This window comes from Mizuhopecten yessoensis, unplaced genomic scaffold, assembly GCF_002113885.1.
Source record: "Mizuhopecten yessoensis strain PY_sf001 unplaced genomic scaffold, ASM211388v2 scaffold11101, whole genome shotgun sequence".
Lineage (NCBI taxonomy): Eukaryota > Metazoa > Mollusca > Bivalvia > Pectinida > Pectinidae > Mizuhopecten > Mizuhopecten yessoensis.
The window spans coordinates 1,376,636-1,403,820 of NW_018408880.1; the positions used below are offsets into that span (position 1 = coordinate 1,376,636).

General features: G+C 35.3%; 1 protein-coding gene across 7 annotated transcripts in view; it reads right to left on the reverse strand.

The window, feature by feature from the left end:
* Nucleotides 1-555: 555 nt before the first annotated feature.
* LOC110465746 (sodium-dependent phosphate transporter 1-like) overlaps nucleotides 556-27,185 on the reverse strand; it is a 76,792-nt gene continuing 50,162 nt past the window's right edge. For 3 of the 7 annotated variants that reach the window (XM_021521782.1, XM_021521781.1, XM_021521783.1), the window contains exons 2-17: nucleotides 15,564-15,643; nucleotides 12,964-13,195; nucleotides 12,257-12,361; nucleotides 11,730-11,870; nucleotides 11,303-11,388; nucleotides 10,463-10,559; nucleotides 9,718-9,828; nucleotides 8,993-9,052; nucleotides 6,648-6,758; nucleotides 5,880-5,947; nucleotides 5,243-5,339; nucleotides 4,626-4,706; nucleotides 3,830-3,885; nucleotides 3,221-3,333; nucleotides 2,624-2,809; nucleotides 556-1,442 (exon numbers count right to left, since the gene is read on the reverse strand). In XM_021521782.1, coding sequence (XP_021377457.1) covers nucleotides 1,205-1,442; nucleotides 2,624-2,809; nucleotides 3,221-3,333; nucleotides 3,830-3,885; nucleotides 4,626-4,706; nucleotides 5,243-5,339; nucleotides 5,880-5,947; nucleotides 6,648-6,758; nucleotides 8,993-9,052; nucleotides 9,718-9,828; nucleotides 10,463-10,559; nucleotides 11,303-11,388; nucleotides 11,730-11,870; nucleotides 12,257-12,361; nucleotides 12,964-13,153 — 1,740 coding nt within the window. In that variant the 5' untranslated portion in view covers nucleotides 13,154-13,195; nucleotides 15,564-15,643 and the 3' untranslated portion in view covers nucleotides 556-1,204. Of the gene's footprint in view, nucleotides 1,443-2,623; nucleotides 2,810-3,220; nucleotides 3,334-3,829; nucleotides 3,886-4,625; nucleotides 4,707-5,242; nucleotides 5,340-5,879; nucleotides 5,948-6,647; nucleotides 6,759-8,992; nucleotides 9,053-9,717; nucleotides 9,829-10,462; nucleotides 10,560-11,302; nucleotides 11,389-11,729; nucleotides 11,871-12,256; nucleotides 12,362-12,963; nucleotides 13,196-15,563; nucleotides 15,644-17,201; nucleotides 17,270-18,265; nucleotides 18,327-18,808; nucleotides 18,829-27,185 lie in introns of those variants that run through there. The other 4 variants (XM_021521784.1, XM_021521779.1, XM_021521780.1 and 1 more) reach the window with 4 other exon arrangements.

Genomic DNA, 27,185 nt, shown 5'->3' on the forward strand with positions numbered 1-27,185 from the left:
TCACAAAAGGTACAGGAAACAAGTCAAATATTTTATTTGGTCTGGGCAATGTATATAAATGATCAGCTCCTTGTAATAGATTGATGTCTCGAATTCATCAACCAAAACATCGTTCTTTGTGGTCAGATAATTACATGTGTACCGATTGTCTCTGACTTTGGAAAAAAGTTGTGATCTAAATCATTTTCTGCCTGTAATGATATAAAATTGGAATGATTTCTAACAGTGCAACGCAAGACTTGTTAAGTAAAACTACGAGATGGAGGCGGCAAGACTTGTATTATATCAGTATCTGTTTGTTTGGTAATCCGTACATTAAATTTACTCTAAAACAAATCATACGAGGAAAGTGTGCTGGAGACATTCTCCAAGAGATTCATTATCAAATCACATTTGGCATCGATCGTGATAGCAGAACATAACAGAACTAACATAAGTACTGTATATAGAAACACATATATACCTTTTGTAAGAGGGTCTACAATTTCATATTTAGAGTACAAGAAATCAGGCAGATTCTCGAAAAATTACATATCTCATAGAAAATATTGGTGGTTTTTTTACTAACTCTTGACAAATAATTTACCTGTATCGCCAGTGGAATTGGACACCCCGGGTATATTTCACTAATACAACCGATACAGATCTCTGGTCGTAAAAAAGGTTTGAATTGTAATTATTTTTTGTTGTCTTGAAAGAAATTTAACGCTAGCAAAGGATAAAAGTAACATCAAATTTTGTTGTTAATTATGTACAGTAGGAAAATCTTGAATGACTTTCTGCCAATATGATTTATTCTAAAGTATTACTGGTCCCAGCTCCAAAATCATAGCTCAGTATCACAAAGCCCATAATTTTTCCTTAATTTATCTTTCGTGCATACTGAAAAGCCACAGATGGGAGATCTGATCTGATTTAAGGTCTATTCTTTGCATAATAGTAGAAAGTGAAGCATACCCCAAAATTAAAAACATGAAATATTAAAATTTGATCTCTTTATATACTGGTGGAGATATACCATGTAATATGAAAAGTTGTGCCTTCATAACGACGGAACAACCATTAAATGACCTTAGCTGTTGATAGGACGCTACACCCAATAAACCCGAATCCTTCACCGTGAAAGAGCCTGTCATTAGTGAGCAAGATTTTGAAGCTAGGTCGCAGTCACATTCACACTCGCACGACTTGAAGACCTCCTCTATCATAAAAACTGCATGATGATCGCCATAATGCCGGCACTGATACCGCCGGCCACTGGTAAAGTCACACACCAAGCAAGAACTATGTTCCTGAAAAGCTTGAAGTCTACGTTTTGTTTCGACCTGTAACGGCCCACACATACCACCGAGCCCACCTTACAATGCGTGGTACTGATTGGGATCCCGATGTTGGAGGCGATGAGCACAGTCAGGGCTGATCCAACTTCTATACAGAATCCACTGTAACACACGCAAGAACATCGTAAGATTCAAACAATAGGAACAACAAAAGAGAATATGACCTAGACAACCATATTAATATTATCTATCGGCTAATCTGTAATTTTAAAATCGTAATGGAGGATGGGAGACGCCTAAATAAATACAATGTGTTATTAGTGACAGGTTTAATCATGATCTGCCTACCATTACCTACATTAAAACAATGTCAATACTTTCTATAAGTTCCTGGTAATGCTTGATGTTCAACGGTGTGACAAGTCTGTTAGTTTGACAGACATAAAGTTTGAGGGAAATGATAATCCAAAATATTATTTGTGCCATTTTTTTCAAAAAAAAAAAGAAGCATTGTATGAAGAGCTAGTAGATGTTTGTCAACAATACTCGTGTGCCTGCTCCCAGTAGGGTGTGAATGAGCTAAAGTTCAAGTCTGTTAAACAGAAAATATAGGTCACAGTGACCTACATTTGATATATTTGTGTAGTAATTACTCAAGATGTATTCACTACTGTTGAAACTCTAAATGTGAGTTATGGAGGTAAACACAAACCAGTGAACAGTTGATGGACTTTGTGGCAGATAATGAAAAGAACAAAGCAAAATTCTCCCATTTATTGCAAAATAATGTGAAATCTTGAATCATTTATTTCTATACTCATTATCACAAAAAATACTTTTGATTCTGAAAGAAATTCATCAATTTTTTTTCAACCTTTAACAAAACATTTGGGAATTGAGAACGGAAGTCTTTTTACAGGATATATTTATCTGGTATAAATTTCATCTTTCCTTATTTTATTCTTGATATGTTACATCATTACAATGTTGACAACTTCATTTGACAGAAACATGTATAATAAATAGTCACTTATTCCGTGTTTTATTTACCTGCGAGTCATGAGTCAAATACTCAATTGCCTTCTATTTGACTCCTTGAACTTTTTAAAAATTCATAAATTTTACATAGGATGCTTTGCAGAACTTGACTTGTTTTGTGAAAAGAGTAGATAAAACACTGCTTATTATTCTATTATAGGAACATGGGAGACCTACAAAAAGCTTAATTACTGTTTTAACCCTTACACCACTGTAGACCTTGATGGACTCATCCATATCAATGCATGGTGGAGCCTACTAAAGTTGCATAGGGGTGACAGGGTTTAGGAATCATGTTATCTCACCTTGAAGGGGTGATCTTTGTAAGATCTTCTCCCATGGTTTTAATGACTCTCCTGCCCCACACCCACAGGCCGATACTGATCCCGATCCCGCCAAAGACGAGGATCCACAGTGGCGTCTCCGCCTTCTGAAGTGCGTTACCTTGGGTACCAATGATCCAGATACTAACGAGTGGACCTATTGCATTGCTGAAAGTACAAGTACAAGTTTTATTAGGTAACTAGAATTGTCCAAAGGTGGCTGGATAGTTCTGCTGTATAGCCTGCTCCATCCATTCTATTATGTAGTGCATTTGGATCAAGTGTTTTGGATAGCTGAACACTCATCAGATCATTCAAGTCGTTTAAAATTTACGTTCAATAAATGACGGAACATTTTCTGGGAACAAATCAAAGTAATGTATTCCACAATTATTCATTTTTGGCAACAAGTGTCAATCAGAAACCGTAAGGGAATTTCTGTTCAAAGTTTGAAGTTTTATTTCAAAAAATTGGCAAATAGGTCTCCACACAGATTTCAACATAAAATTAAGCAATTTACATCAATGAATTAAACAAAACTCTTGGACATGTTAAAAGGGTCTGGTAAGGAATACCAACCTGACATCGTTTCCTCCGTGAGCGAAGGAACCGAACACAGCTGTGAGAATTTGTAGGAACGAGAATAACTTGGCAGTTTTTGGTTCATCTTTCAGTAGTTCACGACCCTTCTCCTGAAGCACACACAAGTATTTTAGTTTTGTAACTTATTGCAGGTCAGTTCAACATTTCCTAACAAAACTAATCAAGCTGTCTTAAGCTTTTAACTTGAATGACATGTTGACAAATAATTTGATTAAAGGGAGAGCAAACACGTTTAAGGAAATCAAAAATATATCAATTACCTCCCTTTGACCACAGGCAGTACTCCTGTATACATATCGATCTGGGATCCAGAGCTACTCCAGATCTTTTGAGGGGGAAGGAAGGCACTTATTATAAATATCATATACATAATGTGATATTCGTAAGTTCGTAATATTTGTGAAGTGGTTAATTTCTTCATCTCCAGGGGATGAAAAATGTCAAAATATCATCAGAAATTTGTTTTTTTGGGACAAAAACAGCTACTAAATGCTTGTAAAAAAAGCAATTTAAAGGAAGATGTTGCAAACTGACGAAATCGTGTACCATGACTCATGAAATATGCCTATAATTGAGCATACTTACGAGGTCAGAGGTACTGGAATCTTTACTGCTACTTCCAGGACTACCATCAAAGTTGTCTGATGAAAAACAGCAGATCTGACTATCAGACTAATACATATATACATAATATCTTAACAGTTTTAAAATTGAAACCCATTAACTCATTCACCCCTGACTACACATTTGAACTTTTCCAATTCAAAGGCTGGAATAGTCCATTATGAAATATCAGGGGTGAATGAGTTAAGCTACCAGTGACGAGCAATATATTTTAACATCAAAGATAAGCCTTAAAATTACTAGTTTTACAAGTATATACATTCTTATTCTAACAGCAGAAGATAAAACTACTAGAATTACAAGTATATACATTCTTATTCTAACAGCAGAAGAAAAAACTACTAGTATTACACAAGATTTCACATGATTTTATCATCTAGCCTACAAACAGCAGTCTTTTTTAGTCTCCCGTTCCCTCTTTTTCTGGAATCCTTAAGGTCTCCCTCGTTTCCTCAATCCCTTTTATTTACGCCTTTTCTCATCTCATGTCTTTCTCTTTCATTCCCTCCTTAATTCCTCATTCTTTCTCTCTTCCTCATTTCCTTTCTATTTCTGTTCCCCTCTCCTGAATGACCCTTTCTTTACCCCTCTATTATTTTCCTGCTCAATGGCTGCAGGATTTTAATCTTTATTTCTTCATCTGTATTCCATCCTCATAATAATTACTTCTTCCACTTCAACCCCCCTTCCTGCTAGCTTTTGTACGTGAATCTAAATAGCCCCCCACCCCCCCGGTAAACCTGGAGGAATAACTTACCTTGCAGCAGCTTACGACTTGAGAATGTGGAGGTTGATTCCCTGTACAGCAGAGGAGTAACACTGCCTTGGGGCGAGGGACCTGAAACCACGCATACAGCATGTGTCATACAATTTGTTCAAGTGTGAACATACACATCAGTGATAAAGGTAGTGTCCCATCTCTATCTATTATGGTTATTAGGGTACATTTTTAGGTTGAAAAAGTTCAGACTTTCATGTTATTATGTTGAAATCCCCGAGTCACCTTACCACAAGAATAACTCTGAATAGAAAGTTTTCAATTCCATCCCAATCCACAACCAAAATAAAATATTTTTGATTAATTAACACTTTTGGTAAAAGGGATACTCCTGGAGGGGCCCCCCATGGGGCCATTGACCCCTCCATGTTCCAATCCAATTTTCTTTTAATTTTATATAGAATAGCTTCATTTTGATATGAAATTGCTGAAATGGCCCACTGCTCTCAAATTCCAGGATTTTCCCTGTGGTAATAGATTTTCTTTCACAACATTAGTTACTGCAAGAGGAAAACCAAATTAAAACTTGAAGATACATTGCGAAACGGGCTCAGGGAAATCACAAGAAGCAATCATTAGAAGACTGGAATACGTACCATTGCTCATGTCTTTCGAAGACCCGTTAGCTGTCATCAACACCGGTGTAATGGCCTTCGCATCGGCCAAGATTGCATCAATGTTTGTATCCTTCTCCTGGAAAATAAACGACAAGTGCTGAAATTATTATCTCCTATACGAGAACTCATTTCATCATAATAGTCCTTGTAACATTGTTCATGGCTGGAAAATCTTCACAATATAAAAGCATAGCAACATTTATCTAAAAGTCAGACGACATATTTTACATAGGCCGACAACATTTTGGCACTCCTTGCGATTTTGCACACAGCACTTATCTTGGAACAAGACAGTTCAGAAAGACATTCTCGTGACCTATTTAGAATACCATGAACCTTACTGAAATGAAATGAGATAAAAATATCAACATCTTAGGCACAACAAAAAGTATTTGGTGTTTCCGATAACCCTACCTACCCTTATTTTTTGTGTCTACTCTTAACTTTTTAAAGCAATTTTCAAAGAAGCACTGTTTAAATCAAGATAACATACCTATAAAATTATTTGTTGAAAAAAAAATTGTTACCTATCTACCTACCCTATAAAAAATCCAACATATTACAGAAAACACCTATTTTTTTGTCTGGCCTTACATTCATCATGGTTCATACTTACAATCAGTATGCCTGCTCCTTGAGAAATGTTCTCCTTCAGAGGCGTTTTTTCGCCATCTTTCTTGACTTCTGTAAAGTAGGATAGATATATGAAAATGATGCAAAGAATCATCAAAAATGATTATGGTAGAAAGTTTTAAAATATTTATCAAACATTAATTTCATGCATCACAAGGTTTGGTTTACTTTAATATATTGACTTGAAAGTAAGCCAGCAGGGATAAAATTCAGAAGGCACTTAACGATTTCAAAAGTAGACTTTATTTTGCTACTTACATAATATGTCTTCAATATTGCAAAGACACCTTTCAAACACTGATGATAATCAAACTTTCTGGTAAGAGCTTTTCCAGTGAAATATTTACATCTATCCCACCCAAGGACTCCAGAGTTTGTTTTAGAAACTAATATATAATTTGCATATCAGTAATAGGCAGGAAACCCAGCCATGGATAGAAGTAAATGTATTTTGTTCCTGCAGTTTTTACTTCTTTAGTCCTCAGTTAGTCCACTGAAAATGTTTTGCTTTTAAAAATCAAATCAAACCTTATTAGAAATTTTCAAATAAAACAGGTTTGAAAATATTCATCTTAAAATGATACCTGAAATAAACTGATTGGCATATTTTTTTTATTTTGGCTTTCTTTATAAATATATTTTTCTTTGAAAATTATACTGTACAATTCAATAGTATCTTTATCAAAACGAATAGCTCAAATCTACATATATATATATACAGACAACATTCATGCATATTCATGATCCCTACCGATATTTTCTTTGTTTTCAATATCAACATCTACATCAATGATGTTGGACTCTTCGACGTCTTTTGTAAGCATTTTTTGTTGTTCTTCGGGCGACAGTGCAGTCTCTACCGCTGAAATATCAAACAGAAGCCAGGGAGTGCTAGGGTGAACGTTCAGGGGCATGCAGGTAATGAAAACATCTCTGGTGCAAAAATGACCAAATAATGTTAGAACTGAATGAGAAATTCTTAGCCAAAGGACAGTCAAATACTGTTTTATTGTTATGGGAAAGAGTTGGGGTAGAGGGGTTAAATGTATCTAAATTTCATTAAGATTTCCACTAGTTTTAACTTATGATTTGTGGATCTTTTTACATGAACAGAAAGTCAGCAATTTTGCAGTGGGTTTTGCAGATCAAACAGTGTTGAAAGTTTAGACTAGACGAAGACTAAGCTTGAAACCTTAAAATACAATACTGAATATGTCTCCCCAAGTCTAAAAGACAATACTGAATACGTCTCCCCAAGTCTAAAATACAATACTGAATATGTCTCCCCAAGTCTAAAAGACAATACTGAATACGTCTCCCCAAGTCTAAAAGACAATACTGAATATGTCTCCCCAAGTCTAAAATACAATACTGAATATCTCCCCAAGTCTAAAAGACAATACTGAATACGTCTCCCCAAGTCTAAAAGACAATACTGAGTATATCTCCCCAAGTCTAAAAGACAATACTGAATACGTCTCCCCAAGTCTAAAAGACAATACTGAATATGTCTCCCCAAGTCTAAAAGACAAAACTGAATGTGTCTCCCCAAGTCTAAAAGACAATACTGAATACATCTCCCAAGTCAAAAAGACAATACTGAGTATGTCTCCCCAAGTCTAAAAGACAATACTGAATACGTCTCCCCAAGTCTAAAAGACAATACTGAATATGTCTCCCCAAGTCTAAAAGACAATACTGAATACGTCTCCCCAAGTCTAAAAGACAATACTGAGTATGTCTCCCCAAGTCTAAAAGACAAAACTGAATGTGTCTCCCCAAGTCTAAAAGACAAAACTGAATGTGTCTCCCCAAGTCTAAAAGACAAAATTACTCATAACTTAACAGCTGACAAGCAATCAATATAGTAAGTACACAGGTGCTTGGATCAATTAGCTCCTTCGGCTGATAAAAATCTCAGACTAGGGTCATTTATTTAGTACTACATGGAAAATGATAATCACTTAAGATTGTTTGTGCTTTGGTAGGAGCAGTAGCTTTGCTTAAATCAGAATATTATTTTAGGTGGAGGAACCAACCTAGGCTGGCTATCAGCCCCTAAGTTTTTATGAAGCATTTCTCATCTGCATTACCACTAGCTTATCTCCCCCTAGTTTAGAACTTCGGGTCTCTAGAATCAGACATCCAAGTGATAAAAGTTACCAGAGTTAAATCTTTTCTAAATAATTCATGATCTAGAGACTGGGGCCAGTCTGGGACCAACCTAAAGCACTTGTGGGAAGATCAATATTCAATAATTGTTGAACGTGGCCTTGAACACGACAGAACAACCTAGATAGGCTGAAACATTTATTTTAAATCTCTTGAATTTTAATGCACCAGAAGTTTTCAGACTAAATAGAGGACACACAACATAAATAAATGGATTGATAATACAGGTCTCTATCATCATAAAAGCGGAACATTTCTCGACACTTCATACACAAGAATTTCCAATGATTTACACAGCAAATTGTTGTGTTTTTTTTGCTGACATTTTTCTTTTTTATTTAATGACTTAATATTTTCAAGAAATCAAAGTGACCAAACATACAATAACTATCCCGGAGAAAACAGTTTCTAAGATCCCAATAATCAGGTATTGTTTCAGGGGAAGAATTTGTATATGTCCTAAAGGCGATTGCCCTGACTTTTCCTCAAAAGTTCACAGACCGAACACCTGAATTTCATTTACATTTTTCAAATCAAGAAAAAGCTTAACTATAAACTACTAATTATGCAAAAACAAGTTGGAAGTTGATCCTGATACTCAAGAGCACAAAACAAGAACACACAATACAGACTTCAATGAATGATAAAAACACAGGTTACACTGACAACAAATTTAAAACACATTTACAAAACAGAACCAGTACTGATCAACATATAAACAAAAATGTCTCAATTTTGTTGTGATGAAAGTGAAAAACAACGCTCCTACCCAGAAAAATCAGTGGAAAGAAAATTCTTTTGACGAAGACTGGAGAAATGACACGATATTACTCTCCATAGCCAGGAGCGTGAAATAGACTTATGTGTGTGTGTGTGATTAAGCAGGATAAGTGTATTGCAGTTTAAAGCTTATTATTTTCTTACCTTTTTCCAAAATGATACTTCCACCTTGACTTTGTCCTTCTTCTACATCTATCCATTTCCCTACAATTAGAAAGTTTAAGCTATGAGTAAAAACATTACTTTCATGGTTAAAAACATTATTCTTATGGGAATAAACATCATTTTCATGGGTACAAAAAATACTTTCATGGTTAAAAACATTATTTTCATTGGTACAAACATTATTCTTATGGGAATAAACATTATTTTCATGGGTACAAAAAATACTTTCATGGGTAAAAACATTCTCAGGGCACAAACATTGTTCTCGTTAAACCAAACACTGTTCTCATGGGTATAAACTCATTCTGTCAGATAAAATACTATTCTTAGTGACACAAACATTACTTTTGTAAGTATTTGTTTTTATTTTCTTTAACATCCTTTCATCAATCCTAAATTCTAAACAATTTGAAGGGAATAACAACTGCAAACCAGAGTACAAATATAAATGTACTTTACGCCAAAGATCTATCATAAAATAATGCTACTGACAGGCAGGGATAATCCTGGAGGGGGCCATGTGACCGTTAACCCCATCAAAACTTAAATTGACCCGTCCCTGTTCCAATATTCCATTAATTGTACAATGAATGGCCCCTCTTAACTTTGATATTGATTAAAAAATGGCCCACAGGCACTATGAAATTCCAGGATTTTCCCTCGACAGGCAATGGTGGATATATAGGAGGTAGGTAGGTACTTACCTTTTTTGAACCTCGGTACAAAAACGAAGTAAATAATCAGCGCGACAATCACAGCCAGTCCAAACGTCAGGATAAGTACGCCGTAGAGAGGGATCTTATCAAACATGAGGACTGCAACAAAACCGACAAATTAAACCACTCTGTTATCAGTGTCCATCCGAAAACTCAACACTGCAAACTCCACACATCAAATTAGTCCCCACGCTAGTCATTAGTCACCTGCCACCATTAATTAGTCTGACACTTTAAATAAGTTCTAAACAAGGGTAATTAATCCACACATTGGGGACACTGGGTGGTCCTTAACCGTTAGTCATCAATCTTATAATCGGACGTTCATTTCCTGTATATATGTTAGATTTTCTGGATTGTTCGAGGTATATATTAAGTGGTATATATTAAGTTATCATAAAACTGAAAAAATACATCAACATGTTTCACCTAATCAAAGATTTACTACTTTAATTTGATGCTTTTTATCAAGTTTCAATTTGTAGTTAACCCTAAAAAGTAGTGAGCAAAGTTTGGACGATTTAAGATTATAGCTGAAAATTACATGAAAACACCCAAAACAAGCAGCTTTTAATGATCTAACAGTGTAAAAGATTGGCGATTGTTTGATGGTTTCAGATTTTCCAATCAAACCAATATTCATTTGTCAAAAGATTCGCAAACTTCTGAATGGATTTCGTACTGATAACGTCGAAGCATTCAAACAATAACCCTGTTGGTGGTGAAGACTTACGACTTGATCCCTGGTAGAATACGGAAAATGCATTGACAGCCGTCGTAAAAGCATAGAATATTGGCAACAGCTTGAGTCCAGCGGCAAATGGATCATCCTGAAAAAAAGATGCCCGATTGTTTTGTTAATTCAAATTATATTGTTAAGTATTAGCTATACAAAATTCTTTAATACATTAATTGTGGTCGACTGTGTGATTAAACATTAACTTAAAAATTCAGCATGTGAGAGAGACAGATAAAGTTTTAGAAATGTGGTAGAGAATTCCATTGAATTTGTTGTACTCCAGGTTAACGCGACTTTACAAAACCTTTTGACCCTGGCTTAAAAAAGAGAGAGAGAGAAATGATAGAAGTTGGAAACCTAATCGTACTGTTTTGGTCTGTAATATTTGTAGTGTATAAAGTAACTCGATGTTTTAACCTAAGCTATGAAATATAAGAAATTTCAACAATTCCTTTTTTTCAGCCACCAGTGGGGTGACCAACTTCATCCCAGCAAGCTAGGGGCCAAATGGTAGCACTCTTGGTCTTGATCAGGTTCTTCAGACAAAATTTTGTAAAGAAAAATTTGAACACTCACCAAGCCATAACAGGCTTCCAGTGGAAATGGCATATACTTACCTTAGCTGAGGCTGTATCAGGGACAGTACTGCTGTCAATACTTTGGAAACAAGACTTACCCAAGAAAACAGCTGTGTAGGCCCATGCTTACACGTACTTCTAGCCAGGTAAAAAATGCCCAATCTGTCGCATTTCCTTAAAACTCTCTTTTAAACAGGGTAATAACCTCTCCTATATAGGACCCTTACCTTCTGACAAAGAGAAAATTTATTCTCACCCGTTTCAATACGAGCTTCGTGAGGATCCAAAATGAGAACACGGTGATAATGCCGGACATGATGGGCGAGATAAACCACGATCCCACTGTAAAACAAACAAGTTTCAATCAGTTACAATTTTGTTTGTCATTTCCATAATACTCAAATATCAGCGTTCCGACCGAATTTTAGATTTGGCGGCATATTTGAAACATTTTCAAGATTCTGTACCCCTAGGTCCTCAATTACACGGGGCACTCGATCAATTGCTGAAAACTGCGGATACAGTACAAGTACAATCAACTGTTTTGAGGGTTTCTGGCCGAATACTGTCAATATAATGCAATTTACTGACAATTTGTTAGCTCTTTCCTTATGGTTGCTCTTTACTTTATATTTACTGGATTTTAGACGAGAAATTGATTACAAATATTACAGTACACTTACCAATAAGTCCAATCTTCTGCCAGTTGATGCCCTTGATGCCGTGGGCCACGAGTGCGAATCCCACAGTGGCTCCAACGATACTGTGTGTTGTAGATACAGGAAGTTTAAGTATTGTGGCAGCCATCAACCACACACACGACCCTGAAAAGTTGAAAATAAGTCTCAATTTCTTGCAAAATACAAAAGATAGGCTTCCTACTGCTCAACCTTGGTGGTTTTTTTACCCTTTTAAGCTAGGGGAAACGGCCTGTATTCGGCTGTAAATTCATAACTTTTTTTTTATCAAAATAAGGTTTACTCACTTTTTTTTGTAATGCAGTTTAGAAACAGCTTCAATGTATAATCTTTACAAAAATAGTTTTCATTTTTTTTTTAACTTGCTCAGTATTTCCAAATACCAACAGAAATTAAAAGTTTGAAATATATCACAAGAATGAAGACAGCTGCTTCTCTTCGACATCTATAGCAATAAATTAATAACAAAATTTTATCATAAACATAATGTTAGTTTTTAATTAAACACCTACCTGATAAAGCAGCAACATTTCCTGCCAAGAGTAGGGTCTCAGACCCATTGTTGTACAGCGTAACATCTATAATACCCTTACGTATCGTATCCGACACACGGTAACCTGCACAGAACAAGTCAACATTTTACCTCATATTATAAATGTACTGGACAATCAAGTTTTGTTTTTTCCTTCACAGCTAAAGTTATTGAAATAACAATGTAATTTGATGGTTAACATTAGACACTTGAATTAGATTTAACGTCAACTGGCCAACATTAAAAATCTCCAAGGTACAGGTACTATAAATTACCATCTTTAAAAAGAAATATGAGGGGGAAATGGTTTTAGGTTTCTAAAGCAATTTAAACGGATCATCGATGTTGTCAAAATAATGTGTATTTTTAATAGAGCTGGCACCTGACAATTTATCACTGAATACGCCGCCGTTTGTGAATTGTGACCCAGCTTGTTTTTCTCTACTTCCATTTTGACCCGAGAAGTCTTGGAATGTCAATGTAAATAGTCTCACTTTTTCTGCAACTCAAAATATTTCAATAAATGCTATCATCATTTTGATGTGCGTTTATGTATAATTTATGTAGCAGACTGACAAGTATTCTTTTTAATTCAAAGTAGACAAAGGCCACCAGGGATTGATGCTTACAACATGAACATGACTGGGGCCAGTGGCTAAAATCCAAGTTTGATGAACATTAACTCACCTATTAGGATGGCTCCAGCAATTTCAAATATTGTTCCCAGGATACATGCTTGTCGAAGGGTAAGCACCTTAGCACCCACAGATGTCCCAAACGAATTTGCGACATCATTTGCTCCTATTCCAAACGCCAATACAAAGGCGATAATAAACCCTACTATCACAAACGGCAATGCATCTTCACCGACGAGCATTCTTTAAAGAAAGAAGGCTCAGATCTGACAATGGAAAAGTACCTGAAAAGGAAAACTTCGCGTTAAAATTTTATCTAGAAAAAAAGGGTTGAAAACAATTGGGCCATCTTTTAAAAAAAATGCTTTGCTTGCAAAATTATTTTTGCTGAAATGATCACTGAAAGTTAGCAATTGTTTTACAATAGAAAATATGAGGTTTCTAGAAACAAACAAAAAAGAAATGCAAACAGATAACTTTTTAAAGGATGGCCATTTGCTGGGTTTCAATATAAAAATAAGTTAGTACAACAGTAAGTACCTAAATCACAAGAGCCTGCTATAACACAGTTCAATTTACATCATATAAATTGTAGCTTACCAAGCAAAGAATGAAAAAGATACTTCAACGCAGCTTACAGAAAACAATGTGGACATGTACGGACAGAGACTGGTGTATAGAGGTAGTGTAACTTCCTCCTTACATCCGTCAACCTTACCTAGCATAATAAGACTTCACACGACTTAGGGCCCGGCCCCTACCGACAAGATCAATTGACCTTATAACAACAACAAATCTATATGGACATATACCTGTGTAAATTCACATGGGAACATATCGTATATAGTTATGATGCCTGTAACTTTCTATCAACAAATCTTGTACTTTTTAAATGAATGTCATTGTGTCAATCTCAACCTTTTTCCTTCTCAAATATTGACCAGTATCTTTAAATTGAATTGTATATATATTATATAGGGCAGTGACGAGCCCATGTGTACATGTTCAGGCCAAACAAAAAAACATGCACATGTATGTATCCTGTACACTGTACATGTCTGAAAAAATTAGGGAAGGTAGCTATAGGAAGAAAGGTAATTTATTTTACTTTTTAACTATTTTTGACAAGGTCAATATAGGTGAGTGATCTTGACTTAACAGGGCTTCCTTTGAACATTGACATAGAAAGATTAGGGTAGGAAAAAGGTAGGTTGGGTAACTGGAAACACAATATTTTTTTTGCTTCATATATATGTTATTTAAGAGATTGTTTCGATGTTATGTGAACGCAGATGTCAAAATTTACATGACAAATATAAAATGGTGTCATAACCTATGTCTTATAAGCATACGAGAATTTATGGTACTTGTTACCTTATTATTAAATAATATATGAATGCTATAAAAATTTCTACCCAGATTCAACATAAAAGCAAACAAAGGCAGTGTTAGTATAACGATTAACAGTAGACTATATATACACTTGTCTTTTTTACCATTCAACATAAATCGACATATTTTTAGGCGTCTTTGTCTTTGACAAAAAAAAAAAAAAATCAATAAATATCGTAATATATCCTCAAAAAAAAAATTTAAAAAAATCCACACACTATGACCAGGTCTTGCTGTTGGAAGTAGTACTTTTTTTATTAAAATTACCAGTAGTTTACAAAAGTTAGCTTACAAAATGAAACCCTCGTATACATCACAAGTTGTGGTAACTTTCATATTACACTACAAGCTGATCAGCATGTTTATACGTTTTCTGCACATGCGCGCACTATCGGAAGTAATGCATACACATTATTTTCGCAGACTCGTAATTCATAGATTTGCAAGCTTGACACCAGAGGACATTACAATATGCTTCAAACCAACGCAATCTTGTGTAATCACACATGAAAATCATGTGCAACACTAGCCTTGCTAAAGTCATTTCATCAACTGTACGACATGAACGAAAGTTCCTGAGAAGAAATACAGCCGAGAGAAAACAAAATGGTAATAATGATGTTTCAATATTTGTGAACATATGTATACAGTACGTAACAAAAAGATAAAAAGTCATCCCCTATCAGTTAAAATATAACAAATGTCTGGGATAGTGTAATATTACATTCCTTTCCTTTTTTGTGACCATTGATGACAGTCAGTTACCTATTTAGACAGCTGGTACCCAGGTAAACATTCCTATAAAATCTGCACTGTATTTGGGTACTCAGAGATAATCATGACTGCCCTTCTTCGAGTATTTTCTATAGTATTTACAGTTATTTTTTAAGGGTGAATTTAGGGCACTATAAGGTCCCTTCCACTAGATAATTCCTGCAGTCTTTTCCCCCCAATATCCTTGCAAAAATCACTTCATTGTCACAAAGTCTAGCTTTTTTTCTACCTAAATTTTACAACAGCCTATTTCTACATGAATTGGGAAAATAGGGCCTTCTTTTGATCAATAGAGGCAGGAAAGTCCTAAATTTTTCTTCACTCTGGGAAAATAAAGCACTTTTTAAAAAGCACTTATTTGCTAGAGGAAGCTGCCTATATTCGCGTGTAAAACTGGGCAAAAAGAAATGTCACTTTCCCAATGTCACATTAGGCAAAGGTCTATGTGAAAAAGAGGTAGAAAAATGAGTAATTATCAATAATTACCCTCTTATCTCTGTTCTTCTCAAACCTGGTGTTTTCTTTGCTCTCTTCAACAGTTATTTAAAACTGTTAACTTTCCAAACCTGCAAAGATACAAAAAAAAAAACCCATCACTGTTATGCACTTTAAACAATTGTGAAGAAACCAGATTAATCCAAGTCTGCTGCACACAAAATACTGTATGATATTGGCTACTAGGCTTATACAGGTGTTCAGTACATGTATATATTGCTCTTTGGGGTACAAGCAGATGCCTAGGATAATAATCCCCAAAAATCAATTTAACTGAAAAGTAATATGAAATACATCACAAAATAATTATTATTTAAAACTTTAATTTGCATTTGACAAAGTTGATATTGTTTCATTAGTTGGGTTTAATATGGTGCTGGGGTATTTTTTGGTAGAAATTTTCACCTTCATTGTTTCAGGCCAAAAAGTATGTTGCAGATTCCCTATACAAGATCTAGCTTTATTTTTTCCCTATTTGATTACTTTTAGTTTTTATGATTTACTTAAAAAGATAAATATAAACAGTTTGGAATTTATCTAAAATATCATGTGCTTATGTTGTTATTTTCTTAATTATTGTTAAAAAATTAATTAAATCCAGAGACTGAATATAAATACATTTTCGAGACTGCATGGTATCTATATCAGACTAAACTATCGTAAAACAATTATTATAAACTGTGGACACATTCAAGATTAACAAGAATTTTATGCGAAGCAATATTTTTGGTCCTCCTTCCTTTTGATTAATAGTGGGTCCAAAAAAATAAAACCGAATCAAAAACATTTGAAACTTCAACGTCATTTATAGTGTTTTTTTATATAGAAATTTGATTTTTAAACAAAACATTTCTGAAGAACTGAAAAAATGTGAGTAGATAAACTGCGTTACTTTTAAACAGTTTTTTCATGATCCAGAGAGATAGGCAGGCAGGCAGGAGAGAATGTTAAAGCTTTCCAAAATCATCATTTTTTTTTAAATAATGCAAGTCAAAACCAATTCAAACAAAAGAAAATACTGAAACTGAGTATACTACAATAAGCTTTGCCTATCAAAAACTTGTAACTTATTCTTGCACTAAAATGTACATGTAACGTTACGTAAAGTCTAGTGAAAGCTCAACCTAAATGTAAAAAAAACACGAGCACAATTTTTTAGGATGTATGCAGACACCTAGAAAATATTCCTTTCGTATTGATAGCCACTTTTAGCCTGATTTAAACTTAATTTTTCTTCTGTCTCGACAACACGTTTTCCCACGTTTTTGTCTAGTACTGCCAAATCTTTTAATTTAACATCGTATTATGCTGTCTTGAAATTAATTGCTATTGTATAAATTATCTATGCCCAAATTCAATAATGTTCTTTCAATTTGTGTATACATTTCATTGTGAATATTTTTAAACAATTTATCTACTTAATTTACATACAACAACCAAACATACCCTCTAAAGTGCCTAAAACCTCGGCATGAAGGGGGGGAGCGCAAATTTGATACGAAACAGCTTACAAATTTCCCCCTTCCCGTGGGAAAAACAATATTTCAGTAACGTTTTTCAATGAAAATCCTTCCTAACATTATATTTTACACGTTTGTGTACGAATCTACCCTCAATTTAACACTACACCTGAAATCGGTTGAAATAACGTACTCCTGTAGACAACAACGTCCCGTTCCTTTCTTGTGTTTACGTTTAATAATAGCGCCAAAATTCGCGCGCAATGAGTTTGACGTAACTTCCTATATCATTTCTACACTCATGATCAGATTGTCGTTCAAGGATTTTGTTCGAACAAAGCATTTTGAAGGTGACATAGGCTCTGGTCACATTTTATCACCATTTTAAAGAAAATTCGACATGTTAATGGCTGTGTAGCGCTGGTTAGCGAAATATAGTGATATAGGCAACCGAACATTTCGCTCAGCTTCTGGTTTCGCTGAAACGTGATTCAGCCAATCAAAATTGAGCTATCTTTTCCTACACTCGTGTAATGGCACATGTACATACATGGCTACAACGTCCAACGTTATTCAACGTTTTCTTGCAAGTAAATGCGATTAATAAATCTTTTACGAACGTTAGCCTATATAATAAGGATAAAAAAACATTGAACGACGTGTCTGTATTATATATTCGAGATGAATCGAGTCATGTTACATGTAATATGCCTTGGTGCTTTAAGTTTTTTTGTAAACCGTCAATTATCTTGACTTTCGAGTGACATCTTGACATGTTGAATAAGGCAGTACTCCAAATGCTATGACTTTAACAAAAAAGTTCCCGTATCGTCCAAATGTAAAAAGATATTTGATATATCTGACTTCCTTTTCACTGATGTCCAAACTTGGTGTATGCATACATGTACATGTATATCAAGTGTGTGAACACATTTAGCTAATCAGTATGCTGTCCCTTTACTTATAAATATACGAGATAATACGAAATGTTTTCGTCAGTCACTTCACCGACAGCGGAACAATTGATTTTATTGAAACAATCCTTACAATATGAGATTACTAGTACAAGGTGTACCACGTGGTCCGGTCATTTCACGTACGTATATCTAGCGTTATACAAAGACTTTCAATTATAGTATAACCTCAATCAGCTTCACATATATGTGGTAATAAAACGTCTTCTATTTCTAACATATAACAGTCATTGTAATCATTCAAAATCATATAACTTACCCGTACAAGCTATTATATATTCCTGTTGTTAAGCCTCGTCCATTGCTGTGTTAGCTAAGCGCATGCGCGTAATTAACAGTTGTACAAATATGCATACAGGCTATGGGGATGACATAAAAACATCATTATAACACTCTTAGCAATTACAGGACCCCATTCATATTAAAACCAAATTCATAAGACAGAATATCATTAATATATACAAACGAGACACTTACAGAGACCTCTGACTCATATGTCTAAGTATAGTCAGCTTGAATTTGTTGAATCGATATTTGAAATATAATGTCATTCTTCTGCATTATTTCGGTGTATTTTGGCTTATTTGTTAATATTTTACAACATAAGGTGTATCATGTACCGACAAACTATACGTATCAAAGGCGTGTATATCTCATCTTTATTTCCTCCAAATTGGAGAGCATGATACAATGATAGTACATGATTAATACATTATTTACAAAATGACAACAATCGTACATATATAACACAGGTAAAATACGATCAATTTGAAGGTTTGATCTATTGATTTCTAAAATTTACCTGAGAACAGCTGGCTTAGTTGTCATCTCTTGTATGTGTTCGGTAGTTTTCAGTTTAAAACACTGGTGTTTTTAATAGTCATTGAGAAATACCACGGAATTAGATGTCTCGAATAAGGAGTGGTATATTTATATGAAATGTTAATACGAAGGTCATTGGATTCTTCGTCAATACTTTAGTGTATTTCGTGGCCCACGCACGGTTCACTTATGATCAGGGACCGGGTTTTTTCAAAGCATTGACAGCTTAACGAGTATAGCCAGGTGAGATTTAAATTAAACTTGAAAATTCTTTTACTTAGTACTGTGTAATATTTTTCAATTTCTTTTTTTTTCGAATTCATCGTCATTTTATTTTAAATCGCATGACAGACAGTTTTGACGACGATTGGCATGGTTTTATGCAGCCTGTGTGCAGATTGATAATGTCGCTAACAGCTTGTTATTGGTCGATACTACCACGTGCTCGGAGTTGACTTCGACTTATCTTATATCATGATACTATACTTAAGATTTTGTTTTGTTTTTTGTTTTGTTTTAAGCCTCTCATAACAATAACAATTCAATTTCAAGGTGACTTTTTACATAGATATGCTAATCAAATTGTATTTTTATTGTTTAACTTGTTGAATATCGCGATCGGATTTCCCAATATTTAATAATAAAAATTATGACACAACACTTTATAATTAATCTATTTATGAAACAATTCAGTTCAGGCCGAAACTTCTGAGGGATTGCAGAAAATGCTAGATACATTATTACTTTATACAAATAAATGGAATCTTACGGTTAATACTTCTAAAACCAAGGTGATGGTTTTCGGTAACGGAGGTAAATTAAGAGAAAAAAAGATAGGTGGTACTTTGATGGAGGTGTTTTTTGATATTGTAGATGAATTTAATTACCTGGGTATATTAATGAATTTTTATGGTAAATTCAAAAAAACGGGTTTATATGTAAACAAAAGTACAATGTAAACAAAAGTACAATGTACACGACTTCAGTTATCTTAGATCTAAACGTGTTAATTTATATAAGATAAGATATATTTTATAAAAGTGTCGCACATTTGAATGTATAAAAAATACACATTCAAATATAATAATTCAAATGCACAGCCTTAAAAGATTTACGAAACACTATAATTAAAAGCCGTTACAATTCATTGCTCACACGCATCTAGATACACGAAGCAGGCATATTTCCCCCTGAACTTACGACAAGGTATACGTAAATCTTGAGTCTTCGTACGCCCTTAAGTATGTCTTAACTCTCGTCACAGTATAGAGCGGTGTAACAAGACAGACCTCTGGGTTTATCCTTGGTGAGGGGAATCTAGTATGGCATAGCCATATCATAGTTGATTCGGAAATTATCAGTTTTAAATAATTTAATATTGAAACAAAAAATATTATATTTTGTAGAAAATACACATGTGCATACGCCTCCGCTCCCGGCTTGGTGAAAATATATCTAAATATACACGCCGTGGTTGAAGGTAGTGAATAATTAGCCCACATAAAGGTCAGACAGGTTCACAGATTTAAATATATTCCGTCCTCATTATAACAATACACGACAGTAGTGTCATCACTGGCCATGGGTGTGTGTATAACAGGGACTCATTGTCGACCTCACTAACATTCAAAACAAAAGTGGCAGGCTGACTGCGAAAACTTTGAAACTCTGAAATGGCGTGTGTTTTTGGAGAAAACGGAGTTCGTTTCCGCGGGAGGAGAATACATTTTACGTGCATATAGGAGGTTTTTAAAAGAAAAAATATCCATCTTTCCAACGGTACTAAACATTTTCCCGTAGAACAACTAGAAATGTTGGTTTTGATGCAGGAAATTTAGGTGTGGTCGACATTTCGACATCGAGAGCTTTCCTCCCTTTTCGGTTATATGATCATTGGGGGTGTCATTTTTACCGAAAGTCGATCTAAACCCCTAAAACATGTAAAATTACTCTGAACACCTTAGTTTAGGTCCAAATATAGCTGTAACAAATCATCAGGTCCCTGAGGTAAAAACGAGAAAGAATAGTAGTCAAAAAATCGACCCTTGATGAACACCCATTTTTTTCAGTCAAATTGCGCGTGATCTCATATTCGGTTAATATACAAAAAAGATACTGGACTTATTACGTCATTATAATATTTTTGAAACCCGAATTGATCACGAAATTCAAGGCAATTATATGATATTAGAGGTTAATAAATAAATGAATGAGTGAACGAAAAAATGGAAGAACGAATATCGAACGGATGAATAAACGAACAAATTTAGATCATTTGGTCCTCTCACCTTCATCACCACACACGTGATGGTGCATACCGTATAAAGGAGATGAACTACAAGTCTAGTTTTAATCACAGGGCCTGAACGTTTGTTACAGCGATATTTGGACTAAGGTGTTTAGAGTAATTTTAGACGTTGGGGGGGGGGGGGGGTTATATTATTATCATTGGGGGTGGCATTTTTTTACCGCAAATATATATAGTTAAGGTTAAATATAGCTGTAACAAATTAGCAGGTCCCTGTGCTACAAACTGCAGGGTGTGTGGGTGCATCTAAATATGTGCACGGAAATCCCCTATGACGTCATCCTAACAATAGACATTGACAATCCCGTGTTTAGATCTAATAATTTTCTGTATATTAAGAATCAGAGAATCCCCAAGACGCAACATAGCATGACTCCTTATCATAATTATCAATAACACTAATTGTCGTCGGGATTACGAAATACCCTAGTTTGGTACTTATAAGGACTAGTTGCCTGAAAAAATGCCAAAATATATTCCTTTGAAGAGCAAAGATATATATATATATGGATATGTCCCGTGCTCTTGGCGAAGCTAACACATTGACGTAATGACTGACACAGCGCTCTGGTGTGTATACAGGGTTTGTTATCCTTTGTAAAAGGTGTGCTGTCCTGGTCAGCGACATTATAAACTATCAATTTACCCGACGCGGAAGGTCTTGTATCCAGCAATAGCGGTTTTAGATGTCTATGGAGGAAGCTGTGACGTCACACCTTACGACTATCAATAAATCCCTATAAGTACCACACTAAGTTTTTTGGTAAGCGGAACCGACGCCATGACCGATTAATTGATTAACGACATAATGCGGGTATATACTTATCTGCATTTCTATTCTTAGGTTGACGTCATAAGGGATTTCCTTGGCTATTTTATTTTAGACGTACACAGTTTGCAGGTCCCCAAGGGTTATATATAATACTTCTAAAGACAACTTCGGGATCCTTTATAGAATACAGTACAGATACAGGCAACGATTAAATATGAATATTAATATACCATTATATATAATAAAATTTAAAATAATAAAATGTCACCCCAGTGATGATATGTATATTATACCATCACTGGGGTGTCATTTTTACCGAAAGTTGATCACACTCCTAAAACGTGTAAAATTACTCTAAATACCTTAGTTTATGTCCAAACATAGTTGTAATATTGTACAAGTTATCAGGTCCCTGTGCGCCAGTCCACATTATATGCTAAAGTTAATGCACATATAAAATACAATAACGTATTTTACATATACAAACTTGACTTCATTACGTCACACTAATGCTTGTGTATATACAGATGTATAATAACACATTTTCAAGTCCGGAAAGGCGAACTTTTCTGGTTTATGAGAATGGAAATATCTCTAGCTGTATGCAACACATGCATATTTTTCAATATTGCCAAATTATATCGCGGTATTTGTATTTGTAAAAGTAGAAGGAATCCTGAAAAAATATTTCTTCCTAATCATAATCTATACTAGTTTTCAGGGTTTCCGCTTTACTCGAAGTCCAGATCAGCGAGGTCCGACTCTTCACACGTATTAAGGAATGACAACACAGCTAGTATATGTCCTAAACATTCGACCAACACACTACATTGTTATGTACCTGATATACCGTGTTTTATATATTTGATACGTAACACGGTATACAGTATATGGATGGGCAATAGCACTCCTCTTCTCCTCTTCACTCTTATTCCACTTCGTCAAATGGCTGACATAGGGCGATCACAGTGTCTTTACACCTCTTTCTGTCCATTGCTGTTTTCTTTGTCTCTTTCCATGTCTTGTCAATCTTTTTCGATTCCGTTGTTAGCCCCCTTCGCCAGGTGTTCTTTGACCTTGCCCTCTTTCGGTGTCCTTGAAGGTTCTAATCTAGAGCTTGGTATGTAACGTTGCTGTCACTCTTTCGTATTGTATGTCCAATCCATTTCCACTTTCTAGATCTGATTGTTTGTTTTATAGGCTGTTGTTTAGTCCTTTTCCAGAGTTCTTTATCGGAGATTGTATTAGGCCACCGGATGTCAATGATGTGTCTTAGACATCTATTCACAAAGGTTTGAACTGAGTTGATTGAAGCTACTGACTCTCTCCAAGTTTCTGACCCATATAGAAGCACAGACTTAACGTTGGTATCAAAGATTCTAATTTTGGTGCTGGTTCTAAATGCACGGCTTCTCCAAACAGGCCAAAGAATTGAGAAAGCCTGTTGTGCTTTCCTTTTCCTGGCGGCAAGGTCCTCATCGGTACCACCTGTCGTACTAACTACACTACCCAGGTATGTGGAATTCTGTACTTCTTCAATGTCTATGCTGTTGATCTTAAATTGGTCCTGTTGGTTTGCATTTATTCTCATAGCTTTTGGTTTCTGTGGATTTATATAAAGACCTGTTCTTTTAGCTGTTGATTCAATGCTGTTTGCTTGGTATTGTGCATCTTTAAATCGATGGGAGAGTGTAGCTCTGTCAGCTGCAAATTCAAGGTCTTCTAGGCGTGATGTTAAAGTCACACCTGATGCCTTTTGGATCACTGCATGCTGTTCTACTGACCCAGTCAACTACTATGAGGAAAAGGAGAGGAGAGAGAAGGCAGCCTTGTCTGACCCTAGTTGTTACGGGGAATGAGTCAGTCACTGTCCCTCCATGAATTACCTGGCAGGTAAAGTTTTCATACAATAGCCTTATCATTTTTATGATCTTGTCAGGAAATCCATAATGTTTGAGTATGTCCCATAAAATTTGATGGTCGATGCTATCAAATGCCTTTTGGAAGTCAACAAAGTTCCGGTATAAAGGTGTTTTCCATTCAATAGTTTGTTCGATGATTATTCGCATTGTTGCTATTTGGTCGACACAGGACCTTTCTTGCCTAAAACCAGCTTGTTCTTCTCTCATCTGTTGGTCAAGTTCGTTTGTCATTCTGTGGAGGATGATACTGCACAGAAGATTGCTGGGATGGATAGTAAAGTGATGACTCGCTACTTGTTACAATGGGACTTTTAAAAGTAGCCCTTTACGCCAATCATCTGGTATTTGTTCGTCCCTCCAGATTTCATTTAGTAGTTTGTGCAAATTGTTCACTGACATGTCATCCAAGGCTTTGATGGCTTCTGGTGGTTTGTTGTCAATGCCACCTGCCTTACCAGTTTTCAGATTTTTGATGGCTTTCATAACTTCAATTTCCGTGATGTTACTGGTTCCTATATTCCATGGCAGCCCAGCTTCTCACTCTGGTGGGTCTACCAGTGGAGGTCGGTTTAACACCCGATGAAAACAATCCCTCCATCTGTCAAGGTGGTCTTCTTATTTTGAAAGCATGTTTCCATTCGTATCTCTGACGGGTACATTTGTGGTTGTTGGTTTCCCGCTAAGCTGCCTTGTAATGTTGTAGCGGGTTTTAACATCTACTTAACAACATGCAGTCTTTACTTCTTGAGCTAGATGTTCGACATTGTTCCTTTAGTCTTGCTTACAGCTCTTTTGTATCCTTTGTACTGTATTGTTCCTGCTTGATTCTTTTGCCGTCTGGTTGTTGCAGTAAATACTTTTTCTTTCACTTTTCGTCTCTGATCAAAATTTCATCCTCCGACATCCATTTCTTTTGGTTGTGTTGGAGGTAGCCTACAGTTTCCTCATATGATTGGAGAACGGAATCTAGTAAGTTTCCAGACTGTGTTGATGTTCGTGTCGTCATCCAGTAGGTTTCCTAGTATACTGAACTTGTTCCGAAGTGTTATGTGGTAGTTTTCAGCAATTTGTTGATCTTTGAATAGTTTTACATTAAATTTTCTTCTGATCTTTTCTGCTTTTTTTGTAGATAGTAGTTTCTGTTGTTTCCTCAATGAGTAATTGATTTTCAGATGATACATCGGTTCCTATCTTAGTCCGTACATGTTGAAGTGACGACCTCCACCATTGGGCTGTGGCAATGTGGTCTATTTGATTTTCAGTGTCTCCATTTGGTGAAACCAAGGTAAATATGTGGCATGTTTTGTGAGGAAAAGGTGTCCCTTCTTTAACAAGACTATTGACTGAACAAACAGCTGCCCGTGTTCATTCGTTTCGTCCAATCCATTCAGCCCCATTTCTCATTCTCTTAATATCACTCTAAGGTCCGTATAACAACAAAAATAATGTTAAACATTGATTCAATACTATCCCAAAATAAGCTTTATTGGTGTAATAACTTCCAAAACTAGAAGTCACACCGGGGACTGCGTCCTCGGTCGATATCACTCAATCAGGTTTATAGAACAACGTATCGAACCCGACAGATGTCCATAATTGATAAATATAGACAAATTTCGCCAAGTATTGTAATGTAGATGTATGTTTGGAAATCGTTTTCATAACCCACCCCTAGTGTACAGTTTATACATGTACAGGAATTTCAAGTTTGTGGGACGCTCGGGAAATATAAACAGAAATTTATAGATCTGTATTTCATTGTTGTTGAATTTAGATCTGTTGATGTAGAATTTTATTGGTTTATTGAAAATAAATATTGTTTTAAGTATAATAAAACTATAACACATATGCTAAGTACTTGCGAACTTATTACATATTATATCTAAGGTCGCACATGTCATGCAGAATGCATGCCGGGGCATTTACTTATTTGCATAAATATTTGCATGTTGCTATTTATGTCCTTACAGTTTTGTCAGCTTAATTGTCGATTTTTCAAAAAAAAAAAAAAACTAATTAAATTATACAAGTATGTTTATCAAGTAAAAAACAAATATTGCCACGGACGATTAATAAAGGAAATCTTAGATTTATAAAGCGGTATTTTGTGCTGACTGTCTCGTGTGGTTGTTTTTACCCATAGATACGTTATAAATGTAACTTTGTAGGTGTATAGATTGCGTCAATTTGGTAAATATAACAAAGCTTTCAAAACTGTCCATGACCAAATGGAATCAACGTTCATTTATCAATATTTACATGTACAATTTCTAAATAAACCGTCCAACTCAAAACTCAGCTCAAAAGTATCATGGAAAGAACCATTACACCGGAATAACTTCCAATGATTGGAAACTGTACGGGTGTTTCCGTCACATTATTAGAGAATTCGGGGACCTCATTTCTGTATCAACTTGATGGTTTCTCATCTGAGCCATTCCCAGCCAAAATCGGTTTCTTGAGCAGCCATTCGTTTTCAAACTCCAAAAAAATAATATTTGTTCGAACTGGATAAAGAAGGACAATAGAGGCCTCCCTGTTTAACACCTTTTCAATTTCATAAATCTAAGTAATGCCATTCCGTACCACCACCATACGAATAATTTAACTTCGAAGCTATAAATTTACATTCTAAGAACATATATAATTCTTGTAATAGTTATGTAAATATATTCTGCGTTTTTCATTATGAAATCATCCCAAAACTATACACATGTATAAAAGTATTTATATGTAGAGAATTTTTGCTGGCAATTTAACTATGTGCCATGATAAGCTTAACATAATCAAATGTTAAGTTACCGAAATTTCATTTCGCGAAGATTTGGCAATAAAATACAATCTTTGAAAATAAAAGCATTCATGAAACGTCTCTTTGAAGAATGCCGTCATTAAACAGAAATTTATTTGTTATGGGTTTAACCTCCTCGAAAAAACCAGGGTCATATGATGACTGGTCTCTAGGGAGACACAACAACCAGGGTCATATGATGACTGGTCTCTAGAGAGACACAACAACCGGGGTCATATGATGACTGGTCTCTAGAGACACACAACAACCGGGGTCATATGATGACTGGTTTCTATGGAGACACAACAACCAGGGTCATATGATAACTGGTCTCTAGGGAGACACAACAACCATGGTCATATGATGACTGGTTTCTAGGGAGACACAACAACCAGGGTCATATGATAACTGGTCTCTAGGGAGATACAACAACCAGGGTCATATGATGACTGATCTCTGGGGAGACACTGCAAGGAAATAATAAAAGACATGAAATCGAATGGAGATACGTCTATCTAGAGTCTAGAACGTTAAGTTTTCCTAGAAGTGAACTGTTTAAGTGTC